The sequence below is a fragment of the Lepisma saccharinum genome, chromosome 2 (assembly GCF_977018435.1).
Source record: "Lepisma saccharinum chromosome 2, izLepSacc3.1, whole genome shotgun sequence".
Taxonomy (NCBI): domain Eukaryota; kingdom Metazoa; phylum Arthropoda; class Insecta; order Zygentoma; family Lepismatidae; genus Lepisma; species Lepisma saccharinum.
In genome coordinates, this window is record NC_139230.1 from 163,748,228 (window position 1) to 163,768,207 (window position 19,980).

General features: G+C 35.9%; 1 protein-coding gene across 1 annotated transcript; it reads right to left on the reverse strand.

Annotated features, from left to right (window-relative positions):
- Window positions 1-6,786: 6,786 nt before the first annotated feature.
- Window positions 6,787-8,288, reverse strand: LOC145983741 (NADH-ubiquinone oxidoreductase chain 6-like). The gene is given in 3 exon segments (XM_083116791.1): window positions 6,787-6,931; window positions 7,019-7,244; window positions 8,276-8,288. Coding segments are annotated over 3 exon segments (384 nt in total).
- Window positions 8,289-19,980: the final 11,692 nt, after the last annotated feature.

The following is a 19,980-nucleotide window of genomic DNA, read 5'->3' on the forward strand; positions in this document are numbered from 1 at the left end:
AATCGAAGCTTGCTTAAACTCTCGACCTCTTACATCCCTACCTGACTCTAGTTTGTATAATTAGTATAACCCCCATAGATAGTGGATGTTTTATATCATGAAGAATTTAATTACCTCACTCCAGGCCACTTCCTTATTGGTGTTCCACTAACTTCCTTTCCTCAACCAGACTTAACTGATCTCAAGGAAAATAGACTTTCCAGGTGGCAACGAGTTCAACAGTTTCAACAAAGGATTTGGGGAAACTGATCCTGAGATTATCTGCATGGTATGCAACAGCGTCAGAAGTGGACAACCACGCAGCCCAACCTGCAACCAGGACTACTTGTGCTTCTGAAAGAAGACAACCTACCCCCATTATCCTGGAAAATGGGCATTATAGAAGAAGTGTTTCCAGGGAAAGACAATTTAGTTCCTGTAGCCGTGGTTCGCACCAAGGATGGAGTGTACCAAAGGGCTCTCAGTAAGATTGTGCCTCTTCCAGATGGGGAGATCAATTGAACTTTCATAATTTAGTTTGGATTGTAAATAGTATTGCTTTCCGCTCGTCATTTGTTTTTATTTTACTCCCGCTGGGAGCTTCTTGCAAGAACGCGGAATTCTGGGAGAGTGATATTCTAACACAGCGGCATGGTGCATGTCGGCTCGCGGCAGCGCGAAGAACATTTTTCAGCTAGCCTATCGGATGTGTGCTTTTGTGTATCTTATTCAGTGTGCAGACGTATTTAATTACTGTATAATGCCAAGTGAATTAAAGGACTTGTATCATATGCAAATATGTTGCTGTAGCTATCCGTTGTTCCAGCCCTATGGCAAGGTAATCAATATGGCGTCATCCCCAGAGGTGCTAGTTTCCTTTCATGGTGCAACCTGGAAGGAATCTACAGACAGAAGGATTGGTAAAACATTTAACAAAGTTGTTATTTATGATGGAATTTACTATATTTTAAAATAATGAAAGTACTGTCTTTGTACGTGTAAAACCAAACTGCTTCAGCTTATAGACAAATGCAAGAAATTGACGTGGCTACTCTTGAAACATTCAGAACGATTGATTCACCGAGTAGGAGGGCGGTAGTTCAGGAGTTAGAGGAAAACCATATGTTCGAAAGCAATTTTTTCAATCTTTGGTGCACAATATGAATAGTCGGTTTGAAGACTTCTTTTCGCATGTAGTCCTATTAAATGCACACACATGGCATATAGATGATTGAGAACGTGTGTTTTATGAAGACACGTCAGGTGAACTTTGATGTAAGCGAAAGCATGTGTGCCTCATTAGTTAAATATTTTCACATCTACAGCGAAAATCGAAAACACATTTCCACCTCACTCAAAGATTATGCGAATTCAATTGAAATTATACCAATATTTACAGCTGAATGTGAACGCTGGTGCAGTTCCATGAATCTAACCTTTACTGGACAGAGTGAGATTAAATATTTGCTTGGATCATAGAACGCATCACCGTAAATCAATTTTGGTGATACCCCGTTGTTGGTGTTTTATTTTCATGCCAATTTAAACCTTCGTTTTAAAGTCATTCAAACATAAAAATGGTTATCGGGAGTCATTTAATTTTTTTCTTTATTTCATTGCTACCTTGATTTGAACCCCTTCAGCCCCCTTCTGCATACGCCAGTGCGTGAGAGGGAATAGGATTGCGTGGAAGGGGAAAGCGACTGCAGCTATCTTGCTCCACAGATTCCAAGGATTCTTTTTTTTTAATTATTCTTTTTATCTGATTTGCGACTCGTTCTCCCACCTTCCCCCGTAGTTCACATATCAGAACTGCGATGCGGGACTGAGAACAGGGCGCGTGCCACGGAGGAGAGGGGGGGCAATAGCTTGTTTACCTTGTGATGAAACAACGGCAAGAGGTGAATTTTACCATTGAATGGAATTCTAAATCTATGCCGTGGTGTTGCAATATGCACACAGGAAAAAAAATATCAGAAATTAAACACACGAAATTGAGTACACGAATGCGCATTTCCTCATGTAAGGTGCATTTATTTATTCACAATTTATTCATTGTTCTTTGCTGCAAATGCAGGGTTTTTTTTTACTGAAACCACCAGGCTCTTCTTTGATTTGATGTGATATATTTTTCTTCGCTCTTCTGCCAGTTTTGGCTAATAGCGAAGATGAGGATGAGTCATGACAGGATGAAATTGATGACACTCACAAAGAACATCCGTTCCCCGACCGGAGTTTGAAACCGGGACTAGCGTCCTGTGCTCACCATTCCATATCGGCTCCTAACCGTGTATCTTACGCTTCATATTAGGGTACGATCATATATATTTAATATAATATACAAGATGATTTACGCTAAGTTCCCCACGTTATTCTTGAATTCTATGAATATTAAATTGCAGAAAAGTTAAATAACTATTAATAGTTTCCATGTAGTATGTCGAAAAACAACGGTACCCGCAAGGCTTTGGATTCGAATATGCTAATGCAAGCATCAAACTTTGGTCCCTTAGACAGCACAACCAAGCAGCTACGCTGTTGAAGAACGGAAAGGTAAACAATTATCGTGGATAGTAAAAGTTGGTGCAGTTGAAAGAATAAAGTTACTGTCACTGTTGAGGTACAACCTTGGTGTCAATGAAGTTCGACCAGAAAGGAATACGTGATTAAATGCACAGAGGCATAGGCGGTGGAATGGGTGACCCGCAGAAGTGACGCATGTGTGTAAGAGGAGGCGTGTGAGTAGGCAAGAATCGTGATCCCAGCATGTTGCACCCAAGGTCACGTAAAGAACTAAAACGGGGAACAATACGCGTGACATTGAACTTCGACCAGGCACCAGACCCATACGGAAATTCCAGATAGTGGCGCATTCGACGGAAGTATGACGTCACGGACACGATAAGGGAGTCCGCCGTATATAAGCGCGTGCTGTGCACCGAGGAACCGCAGTGCATCATCACCATGGCCAGGGGCAAACCTATTGACAACACCGTGAGGAGAAGAGTGGTGGAGTTGCAACGGGATGGACTCAGTGAACGGGAAATAGGGCGCCAACTGAACTTACCCAAGTCAACCGTCCACTGCATCATCAAACACCACCAAAATACGGGTACTACAGAGCCAGGTAAGGCCCCCGGTCGAAAACGCCTGCTGAGCGTGCGTGACCTACGGATATTTAGGCGCTATATCCAGACCAACAATCATGTTTCTGTGGCCGAATTACGACTGTGGACTCGAGAACGCTTTCACATTGAAGTGTCAACCAGAACCATTCGCCGTTACCTACAGCGATGCGGTTACCGAGTGTACAAGGCGAAACGTAAACCCTTCCTTTCCATGTTGAACAAAGGCAATCGACTACGGTGGGCACGAATGTACCGGGGATGGACATTTCGGCAGTGGAACAGGGTTTTGTGGACGGACGAATCCATTTTCAATGTTGTGTACGGGAAAATACGGAAAACAGTCATTTGTCGGAAGGAGGAACAGAATGAAGCAAAATGTTATGCACGTCGGGTACAGAAACCTGCGTCAGTGATGGTATGGGGATGCATGACGGCATCTGGGGTTGGCCCACTACACGTTTGTGAGGGCATCGTGAATGCACACGCCTATACACGCATACTGGAGCGGCATCTTCCCACAGTGCGAAGGCACCTGTTCCACAGGCGGCGTCTCATCTTTCAACACGACAATGCCAGGCCTCATACAGCGCGGCTGACAAGAGAATGGTTGACTCGCCATCACGTGCGAACTCTGCCATGGCCACCATGGAGTCCCGACCTCTCGCCCATTGAGAATGTGTGGCGTGTTCTTAAGCGACGTGTGCAACAGAGGGGACCCACGACAGTGGCTGCTCTTATCGTATGCCTGCAGGAGGAATGGCACCGCATCGATGTGGAATACCTTGAACGACTCGTCCGTAGCATGCCCCGATGCATTGCCACAGTTATTCGCCGACTGGGCGGCGTCACACCATGGTAAACAGGATCCCCTCTAACAGTGGTGTAACTTCAATGTCACGTGTAGATGGACGAAAATGTTTTATTTTGTGTGGACACCATACATTGCTGCGTTGCAGCGGAAATTTATTTTTTCCTTTGTTCCATGTAGCCTGCTGAATAAAATATGTTCAGCATATGCATGTGTTCTCCTTCTTTCACAACGCACTCCTATATTTGTGACTGGTCGAACTTCATTGTCACTAAGGTTGTAGTATCATCACTAAGAATATCGTTTTCACTATAATGTTAGCACCGACAACAAGGAAGGGTCTCAATTGTGGTTACACGTTCTTTGTTAATAAATAATTGTGTTGTTCCAGCACTTAGAGAAATAAATTGTTAACGTGAAATTAATTCACGTGTTTTGGAACAATACATCTTCTTGGTATTATTCATCTTTGTGAGTTTTATATTACTCACACACGGCATACCATACATTTTCAAACGTTCTGAAAAAAAATACTTTTTTGGTGGGATTGAACTAGGTAAAAAAAGTGAAACCTTCCGCTGGACTCAAGTTAACAGCATTTAGTCTGATAATTGATTGATTTGCTTTATTGTACTTCGTGTTTTGTGCCACTTTTGGCTAATTTGCGAAGATGTGGATGAGTTATGACATGAAAAAATTCATCAATGGAAACTCACAAACATCCATGACCATGACGGGATTCGAACCCGGGACCCCTGGGTTTATTTGAGCGTAAAATTTTAGGATATATTCAAGTTCGTAGGGGCCCCAATAGGGTGGGGGTTTGCGGTATTTTTTAGCCTTTTGCTGATGCAATTAGGCTATTTACCAAGGAGCAGACATTACCTATTTTGAGAAATTATTATCTTTATTATATATCTCCGGTTTTTAGTTTATTTTTGTCTTTATTTATTTGAGTTGTCTTTCCATATCATACTTTATTATTTAATTTTTATTTGGGGGTCTTTTTCTTTTTATGTTGTATAAGAATGGGAGTATATACAGTAATATCTGCCGGGTGGTCATCTAATTCTAATTATGCGTTGCTGGGTGGTCTTCGGGCAGTTGCTCAGACTATTTCTTATGAGGTTAGTTTGGTCTTAATTTTATTATCTTTTATTTTTTAATTGGTGGCTATAATTTACTTTTATTTGGCATTTTTCAACACTATTTGTGATTTGTTTCTATTGCTTTCCCGTTAGCCTTAGCTTGATTGAGTTCTTGATTAGCTGAGACTAACCGAACTCCCTTTGATTTTGCTGAGGGGGAGTCTGAACTTGTTTCTGGATGTAATGTTGAGTATAGCGCTGGTGGATTTGCCTTAATTTTTATATCAGAATATGCTAGTATCTTATTTATAAGTGTATTATTTAGAATTTTTTGTTAGGGGGGTATACCTTTTCTTATTTATTTTATTTAATGATTATTTTTTTAGGATTTATTTATATTTGGGTTCGGGGGACTTTGCCGCGATTTCGCTATGTTAAATTGATGTATTTGGCTTGGAGGGGGTTTCTTCCAATTCCTTTAAATTATTTGTTGTTTTTTTGTTGGCTTTAGGGGATTAATTATATCAATTTATGTTTAATTGCATAATAATTAGAATACATAGACTTCTAGAATATTTATATTCTATTTTATGTTTTCAAGACATATGCTTAAGATTTCGGCCAAGAAGTCATTTTTTTAAATATTTTATCTCATAGTAGTAGTGTTATTGGGGATATAATGAAGTATATAAAGTATATAACTGTTAGGACTTGCCCAGTAATAATATATGGAGTTTCTACTGGTCGGGCCCCAATTCAAGTTAACAGAATAAAGGTTGCAAATATTATTCAGAATAGTATTTGGTTTATTGGGTAGAATTGTAAGCCCCGAAATTTTCTTTTATAATGTATTGGCATAATTAGTAGAATTATAATTGATATTACTAGTGCCATTACTCCCCCCAGTTTATTTGGGATTGACCGTAGAATAGCATACGCAAATAGGAAATACCATTCTGGTTGGATATGTACTGGTGTTACTAGTGGATTTGCTGGAGTGAAGTTTTCTGGATCTCCTAAGGTTGTTGGAAATATTAATGAGAGTTGTATTAACATTAAAATTATAATTATAAATCCTAATATATCTTTTATGGAAAAGTATGGATGGAATGGAATTTTATCTATATTGCTATTGATAGAAAGAGGATTATTAGATCCAGTTTTGATGTAAGAAAAGTAGATGAACTATTGATATTGCTCTTAAAATAAATGGTAATAGAAAGCGAAAGGCAAAGAACCGAGTTAATGTGGCACTATCTACCGCAAACCCCCCCCCCTCCAAATTCATTGAACTAATATGGTTCCTAAATATGGAACAGCTGACAGTAAATTAGTAATTACTGTTGCACCTCAGAATGATATTTGACCTCATGGTAATACATATCCAACAAATGCTTTTGCTATTGTTGTTAATATAATTACAACTCCAACTGACCATGTATGTATATATAGGTAAGACCCATAATATATTCCTCGTCCGACATGTATATATATGCAAATAAAGAATATGGAGGCTCCATTAGCATGAATGGTTCGTAGTATTCATCCGTAATTTACATCTCGACAGATGTATATTACTCTAGAAAAGGCTAAATATGTTCTTGAAATGTAATGTATTGCTAAAAAAAAGGCCTGTTAAAATTTGAATTGAGAGACATATGCCCATAAGGGAACCAAAATTTCATCACTAGGAAATATTTAATGGGGCTGGTAGGTCTACTAATGCATTATTTGCTAATTTGAGTAGAGGGTGGTAAGTTCGTGCTGGCTTTGTCATTTGTATTTATTTAATTATTTTTAGAGGTCCTTGTGAGAGTCTAGTAATTTTCACAATTGCAATTAATGTAATAAATAAGTAGATCACTATTATAATAGTTATTATTATAATGGATTCATTATATAGCTTTATTCCTAATAGTGGATTGATGCTTCTTCAGGTTGTATAAGTATCTATATTTTGTAGTGTCGAGGGTATTATTAATGGGTCTATTATTATTAATATAGATAAACATAACATTATAGTCACTATTATTTTTATTATTTTTAAATTTTCATTTGGTGTGAGTCTTGTTGTATAAATAAATAGAACTAATATTCCTCCCAGAAATACTAGAAATAGTACCTAGGAAAGTCATGTGGACTTTAAAAATGTTGATATTTTTAGGCAGGCAGTAATAGTTTGTATAATTAGTATAATTCCTATAGATAGTGGATGTTTTATTTGTAATATTATTAACGCTGCTAATAATATAAAGGTAATTAATGTTAATTGAATTTTAATATCAAGGGGTAGTTTAATTAGAATATTAGCTTTGGGAGATAATGGTGGTAAATTTATATCCTCCTTGATGTTTTTAGAACTATTAATTCATTGATGATTTACAAGACCACTGTTTTTTATTAAACTATAAAAACTTATGTTAAGAGTATTATTTATATTAATTATTTTGTTTATTAGATTTTTGTGTTTTATTTCTCAACGAAGGCATTTACTAGTAACTCTCTTAAGACTTGAATTTATTGTGTTGTCTTTATATTTATATATAACTTACTGTTTTATTAATAATCAAGAAGAATTTTATTTTTGTTTATTATTTCTTTCATTTTGTGTATGTGAGGGGGCGCTTGGTTTGTCTATTATAGTGTCAGTTACGCGCACTCGCGTCAATGATTATTTTAATTCTTTTGTATTATAGAGGTGTTAAAATATATTTTTTTTATTTTATGTTTTTAATCCTTTTAAGATTTAATGGTTCTTTATGGATGGTGGTTTAGGTTTCTATTATTTTTGGTTGTTTTTTTGTTTTTATTAATGGTATGAGTTGGTATAGGTGTGTGGGGTACTAATTATTTTATTGGGTTAGATGTAATATCTTAGTCTTTAATTTTGCTTAGTATTTGAATTATTTTTTAATAAAAGTGGCTAGAAATAGTATTATTTCTAATTATTTTTATCCTTGTAGATTTATATTTTTATTAATCATGTTGTTGTTATTATTAATATTAACTTTTATGAGAATAATTTTTTTATTTTATTTATTTTTTGAGGGGTCACTAGTTCCTACTTTATTTTTAATTTTAGGGTGGGGATATTAGCCAGAGCGGGTTCAGGCGGGAGTATATTTACTTTTTTATACATTACTCGCTTCTTTGCCTCTTCTGGTTAGTATATTTATTTTTAACTATCAGGTGGGGGGTCTATACATACACATATTTAATTATTTTATTTGATATGTTAGAATGGTGTTTGCGTTTTTAGTAAAAATACCTACGTTTTTGGTTCATTTATGACTACCTAGGGCGCATGTTGAGGCTCCGGTGAGTGGTTCTATAATTTTGGCTGGAATTTTGTTAAGGCTTGGGTGGTATGGTATTTTGCGAGTTGTTTCTTGTATTGAAGGGTTGGCTATTAGGTATAATATCTTTTGATTTGGAATTAGAGTTGTGGGTATCTGAATAATTAGTCTTGTTTGTTTACACCAAATTGATTTAAGGGCCCTGGTTGCATATTCTTCTGTGGCCCATATGGGCCTTGTATTAATAGGAATCATAACTATAAGAGTGTGAGGTATGAGTGGTGGGCTTGCTTTAATAGTGGCACATGGTCTCTGCTCTTCTGGCATATTTTGTTTAGTAAATATTACCTATGAACGGCTGGGTAGTCGTAGTATATTAATTAATAGGGGGATAATTAGTTATATTCCTAGTCTATCTTTATGATGATTTATATTAAGAATTACTAATATGGCGGCTCCACCTTCTATTAACTTGTTAGGGGAGATTAGTCTATTAAATAGAATTATCGGGTGGTCCCATTTTAGTTTTATTGGGGTTGCTCTACTTTCTTTTTTAAGTGCGGCCTATACGATGGAAGCGGCCCCGGCGCCCACCCAGCGTCGAATAACATGGGTACCTGGGGGAAACCCTGGGGGGTAAAGGCGGTCAGGGGCGTGATGCTGATCACATCACCCCCACTCATGGCCGGATCAAGAAAGTGTGGGGCGTTACCCCCACACCCCCTATACGCCTTCATGGCGTGGTGCTAAGCACAGGGGAGCACTTTACCTTTTACCTATACTTTGTATTTATATTCATATACCCAACATGGAATATATTATTCTGGCATATTTTCTTGCTGAAGAAGTAATATTCGTGAATATTTATTATTATTTTGTCATTTATTTCCATTAAATTTTTTAATTGTTTTTTGTTCTCCCATATTTCTTTGAATTTAAATTATTTAAGTAGTTTAAGTAGAATATTAAGTTGTGGGCTTAGTGGTAACTATAATTATAAAGTTCTTAAACAATGGCTTTTTAATTTTTCTATTACAATTGTAAGTTCAATTATTTTGTTAATTAGTAGATTAATTTTATTATTAATAGGAATAATATTTTTGATTAAAGATATCACAATTTTTGTTGAGTGAAGTATTATTAACTTGAATAGCTCTAATATTATTATAACAATATTATTTGATTCAGTGGCGTATGCTGGTTCTAACGAGTGGGTAATCTCCGACCATTGATTCTCAAACTCGAAAAGTTTCCGTGCAATTTATGTCAGGATCCATATTGGATTTAGGAATATTTTGTCGGAATGTTTGTCGTATTGCTACGACCACAATCAATTAATTCTCGTTATTGCAGTTTAATATACGTGTAGAATTTCAAATAATAAAACAAGACAGTATTATAAAGCTATAAAAAAACAACCTGTGAAATATAAAATGCAAGACGTGCACTAGTGAAATAAAAACCCGCAATATTAATTTAAGTGAAAAATTCAACTTAATCCAGGACCTGATTACTTGTGCCGTACCACATCCAAAGCACGCCGTTTGTTCAGTTGCACAATACGTGTCTGTGCGAAAGATTGCAGCTTAACAAAGGAAGTTATGTGACTTTCGGATTTTTCATGTTTGGCACGAGCGTTGCAAAGACAGTTTAGTTTACAGTATCCACCACGCGTCCATACATTCTTTTCAGCCCCGAAAAGTAAGCACGACCAACAAAAAAGCAAAGCTTATTAACACTTATACTTCCTGTCAACCATGGTGTTTTGTCATAATTTGCTTGCGAAAATGCCTCACATATTCCCGATTTTTGTCTTGTGTGTAGAAATAAGTTCAAGCGATGACACTGGCCTCCCTGTATTAACAATTTGCAACTTCTCCTGAAAAGATCTTGTTCCAAAAGGTTTCACCAGCAAATCTCGTATCACATCCATTACCCTTTAACACAGCACTATCACGACAAACACTAACACCTAAATAAATAATAAACACGAAGCACAGCATGAAGCCAACGACTACACGCATTCAGTTTCATGCGCCAAACTTCTGTTGTTGTGTTCCTGGCTCAGAATGAAATTCCCTATGAATGACAAAAAAAATCCCTTTCCGAGCTCGAAATGACAGGTTTTAAAAGTTCGAATTATTGCAGGCCAGAGCCAGAATTATATTTCGGAATGGGGATCATCCCTTATTAGCAGCCGACACATAAAGTTGAAACAGTTAGGTTAGAAGTCCTGAAGATGAATCTCAGATGTTTACAACGTATTATGCAAGGTGTTTAATCGTGCTAATGAAGTAAAATTAATTACCACTATACACTTTTTAAATTAGATATTTGTAGGATTTCAGGGAGGGGGGTTTCAGCCCCCCGAGTCCTCCACCTGGCTACGTGCCTGATGTGTTTTTTCGTTTTATGTTTAATTCGTTCATCTTCATCACTATTAATCTATAGAGGCGGAATATAGCAACTTAAATGAACTAATAGTATATATATAATTTATTTTTGATATCTTTCCCTTTAAAAAATATTCAGTTCCGTGAAAGAAATATTCTCGCTGCTTTTGAAGATTAGATAGGAGAAACAATCACTATTTTTGTAATACAAGGAGGGGGGAGTCAGCATGTAGGTGCTTTAATTGCTTAAGCATTGAATTTTAATTTAGTTTGCTTCATCTTCAATATTTAAGCTTTTTCCTTTTGATAAATGTATGTTCAAGTAACAGAAATCAGCAAGACAGAAGCAAATGTAAAGGGAAAATTAGCGTAGAATTGGTTTGCCCATGTTATTCAATTTTCCTGTTCTTCGCACTCTACCGGGTATGTTTTCCCTAGTTCAGCGGAGGGAATGGTAAATGGCTCTGAAGGTTGAGAGTGCGACCGGTGGACTCTCACAAGAAGGAGCTTACCCTGGGCACGGAATCACCGCGCCTGAGAAGCAGTGTTTCCTCCCCCTCTTTCCTGTCTCCTCCCTCCTCGCCAAGGGTTGTAAGGGAAGCGGGTGGAATGACGTCAGGGTGAGATTGCCTGAAGTCATTCCACCGGCTGGAGGAAGGTTCCCGGACATTCAGCGGCAAACGGTTGGAAGCATTCGCGCGCTGGAAGCAAAGAAATGTATGCATCGAAATTGGTTTGGAAGAATATTGCGAAGAAATGTATATATATATTTTTTTTAAAAAAAAAAAAAATACAGCCGGGTCATCTGCGATTACCTAGATGACCCAGAGTATACGCCGCTGATTTGATTGAATGTCCTTAATTTTTATAGGGTTGGTTATATATATATATATTTCATCAATAGTTATTAACTATATAACTTCTTACATAGAAGGGGATTATAATATAAATCGATTTATTATTTTAGTTTTATTATTTGTCGGTTCTATGGTGTTTTTAATTATTTCTCCTAATATTATTAGAATTATTTTAGGGTGAGATGACCTAGGACTGGTCTCATATTGTTTAGTAATTTATTATCAGAATGTTCGTTCTTATTCTGCGGGTTTACTAACTGCCTTCTCTAATCGAATTGGAGATGTATTTATTTTATTATCTATTGCTTGAATGTTAAATTATGGTAGCTGAAATTATATTTATTATTTATGGTTAATTTCTGATTTTGATATAATATTAATTACTAGATTTATTATTGTTGCTGGAATAACAAGGAGTGCACAAATTCCTTTTTCTGCATGATTACCCGCAGCAACAGCGGCACCAACCCCAGTTTCTGCATTGGTTCATTATTCTACCTTGGTTACTGCTGGGGTTTATTTATTAATTCGTTTTGGGGATATAGTGATGTTTACTATTTTTGTAAGGTGTTGTTACTAATATCAGGTTTAACAATATTTATAGCTGGGGTTGGTGCTAATTTTGAGTATGATGTAAGGAAAATTATTGCTTTATCTACATTGAGACAGCTTGGGCTAATAATATTAACATAATCTATGGGCTTAAAGGAGTTAACATTTTTTCATTTATTAACACATGCTATATTTAAATATTTATTATTTTTATGTGCTGGGGCAGTAATTCACTCCATAGGGGATGTTCAAGATATTCGTTGTATAGGTGGTTTAATTAATAAAATACCAATAACTATCTCTTGTATAATAATTTCTAGTCTTGCTTTATGTGGTATACCATTTTTGGCCGGATTTTATTCTAAGGATTTAATTTTGGAGGTATTAAGAATATCTTTTTTCAATTTGGTAATATTGGTAATGTTGGAAGCGGCCCCGGCGCCCACCCAGCGTCGAATAACATGGGTACCTGGGGTTTTACCCTGGGGGGATAAATGCGGTCAGGGGCGTGATGCTGATCACATCATCCCACTCACGACTGGATCAAGAAAGTGTGGGGCGTTACCCCCACACCCCCTATACGCCTTCATGGCGTGGTGCTAAGCACAGGGGAGCACTTTACCTTTTTTAATTTGGTAATATTTATTTTATTGTGAGTTTTTACTGGAATAACTATATCTTATAGTTTTCGGTTAAATTATTATTTAGTAGGTAAATCTTATAGAGGTATATCATTTCAAGGTGTTTCTGATAACTCGGGGTGGAGCATATTTAAGGGGATATTGGGTTTATTATTATTATCCATCGTGGGTGGTTCTATGTTAAGATGATTAATTTTTTCATCCATTTTTGTTATTATTATTCCAATTAGCTTAAAACTAGGAGTAGCTATTTGTATCTTTTTAGGGGGTGAATTGGGTATAATATTACATCTTTTTTATTTGCAAATTATCCTTTCTTTGGGAATAAAATATTATATTATGTGTTAGGTAGAATATGGTTTTTCCCTTATTTATCTTCAGGGGGCCTAATTAATAGTTAATTTGTTATAGGTGGAGAATATATTAGGGCTATCGATTATTGATGAAGTGAACTGTTTGGGGGGCTGGGGGTATATATGTATATAAGGAGTGGTTCTTTAAAAATTCAACTAATACATTCTAATTATTTCAATATTTATTTTATATTTTCATTTTTAATAGTAATTTTATTAATAATTTATGTGTGTTTATATAGCTTATAATTAAAGCATAACGCTGAAGTTGTTAGGAAAAGTGATTAAAATTTTATAAACATTTCTTGAGTTTAATTAAACCCAACTTTATCATGAAAAGATAATGTAATTTTATACTAAAGAAATAAAGGAGTATTAATGGAATTTCACCACTAAAGATAGAAGTTAGCAGCCTCCACTTAATGTTATACCCCCTTAACTAAAGAATATACTCCTAATTTTATTATTAACATTAATATGCCGCTTCCTTTGGCTTCAGTTAAGCAAGTAAGGGTAATATAGTACCAATTTATTCAGGTCGAAGCTGATTGCATTTGCTTCTTACTTGATGAAGTAAATTGAAGTATTCTCAATACTTTTTGAATGCAACTCAAATGTTATTATTAACAATTAGTCCAACAAGCTCATTCTAATGATCCTTGAGTTCACTCATGATATAGTCCTAAAAGTAAAATTAATAAAAATAAGAATCTTACACATAATCAATATAATAATTTTGAGCTAGTAATAATAACTGTTATTGGTAATAATAGTACAATCTCTACATCAAAAATAAGAAAGATTACTGCAATTAGGAAGAATTTTATAGAGAATGGAATTCGGGGTGAAGATTTGGAGTCAAACCCGCATTCGAATGGTGATCTTTTTTCCCGGTCTGTAATTGTTTTTTTATATAATAATGTGGATAGTAGTATTACTATTGAGGTGATTATTATAATAATTAACGAGGTACTTATGATAATATTAATTATTTACTTTATTTTATTATAATCTTTTTAATTGGAAGTTAAGTGTACTTTAAATATACTAAGTAATGTTATCTACCTCATCAGTAAATTGAAATATAAAGGAATAATCATACTACGTCTACGAAGTGCCAGTATCATGCTGCTGCCTCAAACCCGAAATGATGTGTTGGTGAGAAGTGACATAAAATATGTCGAGCTAAGCATACTCCTAGAAATGTTGATCGAATAATAACATGTAGACCGTGAAACCCTGTTGCTATAAAAAATGTTGATACATATACTGCGTCTGCAATAGTAAATGGGGACTCATAATATTCATACGCTTGAAGAATAGTGAAGTATATTCCTAATATTAGTGTTAATGTAAGGGCTTGAGTTGTGTGAGAGTAATTTTTTTCTAATAGGCTACGATGGGCTCATGTTACTGTTACTCCAGATGCTAGAAGAATTGCTGTATTCAATAATGGCACTTGTATTGGGTTGAATGGCAAAATTCCTTTTGGGGGCCATAATATCCCTAGTTCAATTGTTGGGGATAGACTTCTATGGAAGAATGCTCAAAAAAATGATACAAAGAACAATACTTCTGAAATAATAAATAGAATTATACCCCATCGTAGGCCCATTATGACTTGACTTGTATGTAAAGCTTGGTATGTTCCCTCTCGTGAGATGTCTCGTCATCATTGAATTATTGTAAGAATTATAGTTATTATTCCTATTAATAGTAGTATTATGCTTTGTTGGTGAAATCATCTAATTAGCCCTGTCGTTAGCATTATTGCTCTGACAGCACCTGTTGCCGGCCACGGGCTTTGATCTACTAAATGGTATGGGTGGTTTTGAGTTGTTGACATTAGTTACTTTGATTCTCTAGAATAAATAGCAATTAATAATGCAACTACATAAGACTGAATAAATGCTACGGCTGTTTCCATAATAATTAATATAATTTGTGCTAGAATTAATATGGAAAGTCCAATAATTTCTAATATTGTTCCTGTATTTCCAATTATTGATATTATTAGATGTCCAACTATTATGTTTGCTGCTAGTCGTACTGATAGTTATTGGACGAATTAGATTTCTAATTATTTCAATACATACTATAATTGGTATTAATAGTGCTGGCACACCCTCTGGTACTAGATGTGCTAGTATATGTTTTGTATTATTAATTTATCCAAATAACATAAATTATAATCATATTGGTAGGGCCAATGTTAAGGTAAAAACTAGATGACTTGATCTGATAAATACATATGGAAGTAATCCTATTGAATTATTAAATAAAATTATTGAAAATATACTAATAAAGATTAGGGTTCTCCCTTGATGGCTAATTATTCCTAAAAATGTTTTGAATTCTTCATGTAATTTTATTATTAAAATATTATATATTATGGAGGTTCGTGATTGTATCAATCAAAATGGAGTAGGAATTATTAATAATCCCAAAAAGTTCTTGTTCAATCTAATGATAAACTTATAATTGATGATGTTGGGTCAAATGATGAGAATAGTCTTGTTATCACTTTCAGTATTTAGTTTTTGATTTATTCTTTATTATAAGATTATTAATATTTAATATTTTATTATAATTATAATAGTTAATAATTATGAATAGAAAATAAGTTAATATAAATATTGTAAACAGTATTATTCAATTTAGTGGATATATTTGTGGGATAAAAAAGTATCTATGAGGATAATTTAGGTTTGACACTCCTTGGTTTTGGTTTGATTTGGTGTTTTAAGTCCACTTTATGCACAGTAAGGCTAATCGGGACTGGACCTACAGTTTAAAGTGGGATCCGAACCACTTGTGCCTCCACCGGGTATCGAACCCGGGACCCCTTGATTACAAGGCAATGACGATACCACTGCGCCATGGGGAAGCCCTGGTTTGACACTCCTATGTTATTATATATTAACTAACTTTTTCATTAGAAGTAGTTGTTATTTTACTATTTTGTGGTTTAAGAGACCATTACTTACTTTTCAGTCATCTAATGATTCTTGTATAATTTTTATTAATCAATTAATAAAGGATTTGTGGGTTGTAGTTTCGATAATGATTGGCATAAATCTGTGATTTGAGCCACAGATTTCTGAACATTGTCCAAAAAATAAACCAATTCGACTAATGTTTACTCCTGCTTGGTTAAGTCGTCCTGCAGTGGCAATTATCTTAATTCCTATAAATGGCATGGCTCATGAGTGTAAAACATCTGCGGATGTAGTTAGAATTCGAATATCTATATTAATTGGTAATACTGTCTGTATGCACGTTAAAATATATTGTTTAATGCATACAAACCTTTCGAAAGCGCGCAGTGGAAATTTCCGCCTTATAGGTCTACTTATTTTGCTATGGGGCAGCTATGCTATTAGAAAGTACAGATAAAACACCTTTTCCAAAATATGCGAGTTTATTCATATTCACATAATGTGAAAGCACCATTAGTCTACATAAAGAAAGATTTTCGATGTTAAACTCGCTGAGCTAATCATTTTTGTGTCGTATCACTTGTGCCAGTTGGATGGATATTAATTGAACTAAATAATTAATAATGATGAATTAAATCTATTCCTTTACAGTTAAGTCAACTCCACGTAGTTTAACGGACGAGAAAGATGAACAAAATAGAATTTGGGTGTGTGAGTGCCAATTCGAAACTTAAAAGTACTTATCCTTCTCCTCCCATGTCGTGGTTTCTCGGACCCCTTCTTAAGGTGTCTGTCTAGAGGAAAGACTACTTCCTCTCCCTGGGCCAGAATCCAAAATGCGCTGCCTGAAGGGCTGCGACTTCGCACCAAGGTTTCCTTGTTACGTCATTGCGTAACCTATGCTATTGCCCTCTGGTGGCAAAATTAAGAAGATTCCATCCATCTGGCCCACAAATAAACAAAATGACGGCTCCGCGCGCACTACGGTCCATACACTTCCCCCTCCCCCCTGTGAAATCAAAAACATGGACTCAGTGCGGGCGAGACCCTCAAACAAAAAGTATACAAACACTAATGAAAACTTAATAATGGAAGGATAACATTGGAAGTGTAAATCGTTTCTTGCCAGCCCTTATTGTTGATCGCAGACAGATGGTATAATAGATGGTAGGTGTCGACTTTTCCATGTCTGTCGATTTTGGAGTAAGGCTTTATGGCTACGGTCTTCCTTCTTCCATTTCACAATTGAAATCTCCAGGATATATTCCAAGTTGTTCTTTCCAGTAGTCCTCATCCTGATTTGTTTGGAGTTTGGTGCTGCCTACGTCACATCGTACTCCTGACTCAGTCTCGAAGTTGAAATTTGCCTGCCCAGGTGTTGTAGCTCGCTGAAAGCAAAAGTTTGCCCGGTGCATGTTTGGCTGTCTTCTTCTTCTTCCACCACCTGTTCCGTATCGTTGCCCCGATGGAGTTGACCTTGGAGGCGTAGTACACGGGACTTCCTGCTGCCTGGAATATTGCTGTGGATAACTTGTCTGTAACGAATTAAAGTCTGTAAACAAACTGTTCAAATGCCATTTTATCGGTATTTTCACTTTCGCGTAAGGAACCGTAACGCACTTTTGTTGAAAGTCAAGAAGAAGCTTATTGTTTTTCATAAAGTTTACACCAAGCACTATGTCCACTGGAAGGTTTTCATATAAATATGCCCATATAGGCCAAGTCAATGTTTCAAGCTGTACAGTGAATTGCACTGCCTTTTTAAGGATGACGTTCTGTTCTCCTTGTGTTATTTTTAAATAACAATCTTGAACATTAACTGGACACTTTGAACGTAACAAATTAAATGTTTTATTACTAATTAAGTTTTCTGTGCTTCCGGTATCAAGACATGCTTTAACATTTATCACTTTGTTTAATGTACTATCTACAAAAACTGCAGTGGCTTTTTCACTTTTTTCTGGTGTTTCTTGAACACGCAAATTTTGTAGCAAGTTAGCATTACGCGAACCGTAATTACACTTTTGTGAGGCTGTATGTCTTGTACCACACTTATGACAGAATTTGGGGATATTTTCCTTAAAATAAGTTACATTCCTTTCTTCGTCTTTTTCCTTTTGTTGTGAACTTCGGTAAAAGTCACTTTTTACCGTGAGGTGCTTTTGTAGTTTTTCGAGTATTATCTCGAATTGAGCATAAGTTTTTGGAATTTCTAGAAACAATAATCTTTCTGATACATTTGGGAGTAGCCTGTCGATCACAAGCGCAATGAACTGAGATTCTGTCCAATTCACTTGTAGTAACAATGCACACCGCTTTCTATCTAAGAAAAATTGGAGTGGGGATTCCTTCACTGACTGCTTGCATAGCACATATTTCTGGATAATCTCGTCCCTGCCCAATGATGTCACAAAAACGTCTAATATATCAGTTACTAAATGTTGCCATTGCACACCTTCTCGAAGATGTTGCAACCACTTAGGCACTAAACGTTCGTGTACTTTGTCTAGTAATGAAACAAGAACATCGTGTATAGTGAAAATTTTAAGTTCCAGAATTTTCTGAATTTCCAGCAAGAAACCAAATATAGATATAGCATCACAATTAATCAAGCGAGGAATTTTCTGTAAGAGATTCTGCATAGAGCTAGATGCTGCCTGCACTGATATTTTAGATAGTTCTGGTCCCTTGAATATGGTCCCTGTATTCACAACAGACGTGACATTTTCTTGACGAGAAATGGGTTGAAAGTTAATCAAATCTCCCCCACTCGAGTTACCACGGTTTACACACGTGAACTCCATTGCAGATAAAGGATTTAGTTCATTATGTAACTCAGATCTTCTAGTTGAAGACATTCCGGCGAAATGAATTCCTTGTGGAGTATCTAGTACCCCCGTTTCATCTACAGTTACAAATAGGTTTAACTGGTAGTGCGCCATTTGACAGAAGTTTTAACTGCCCCATACAATTCGACAGAGAACCATGCTCTGCATCTGTATGCACGTTAAACTAGATTGTTTAATGCATACAAACCTTTAGAAAGCGCGCAGTGGAAATTTCCGCCTTATAGGTCTACTTATTTTGCTATGGGGCAGCTATGCTATTAGAAAGTACAGATAAAACACCTTTTCCAAAATATGCGAGTTTATTCATATTCACATAATGTGAAAGCACCATTAGTCTACATAAAGAAAGATTTTCGATGTTAAACTCGCTGAGCTAAACATTTTTGTGTCGTATCACTTGTGCCAGTTGGATGGATATTAATTGAACTAAATAATTAATAATGATGAATTAAATCTATTCCTTTACAGTTAAGTCAACTCCACGTAGTTTAACGGACGAGAAAGATGAACAAAATAGAATTTGGGTGTGTGAGTGCCAATTCGAAACTTAAAAGTACTTATCCTTCTCCTCCCATGTCGTGGTTTCTCGGACCCCTTCTTAAGGTGTCTGTCTAGAGGAAAGACTACTTCCTCTCCCTGGGCCAGAATCCAAAATGCGCTGCCTGAAGGGCTGCGACTTCGCACCAAGGTTTCCTTGTTACGTCATTGCGTAACCTATGCTATTGCCCTCTGGTGGCAAAATTAAGAAGATTCCATCCATCTGGCCCACAAATAAACAAAATGACGGCTCCGCGCGCACTACGGTCCATACCGGTTATCTACATATAACAATCGGAATGAGCTTGTAATTATTTCATTTGTTGGGGCTATATATGAGTCAAATTCTGCTTTTATAAAATCAGAATACTCGTAGCTTCAGTATCACTGATGTCCAATAGTTTTTAGAGTCAATGAGGGCTGGTTGATTTCATCTAATAAATATAACAGCCGTAGTGATGGTAATGCAATAAAAATTAGAGTAATTGCTGGTATAATTGTTCATATAGTTTCTAGCACTTGTCCTTCTAGGAGTATCCGGTTGGTTAATTTGTTATTAA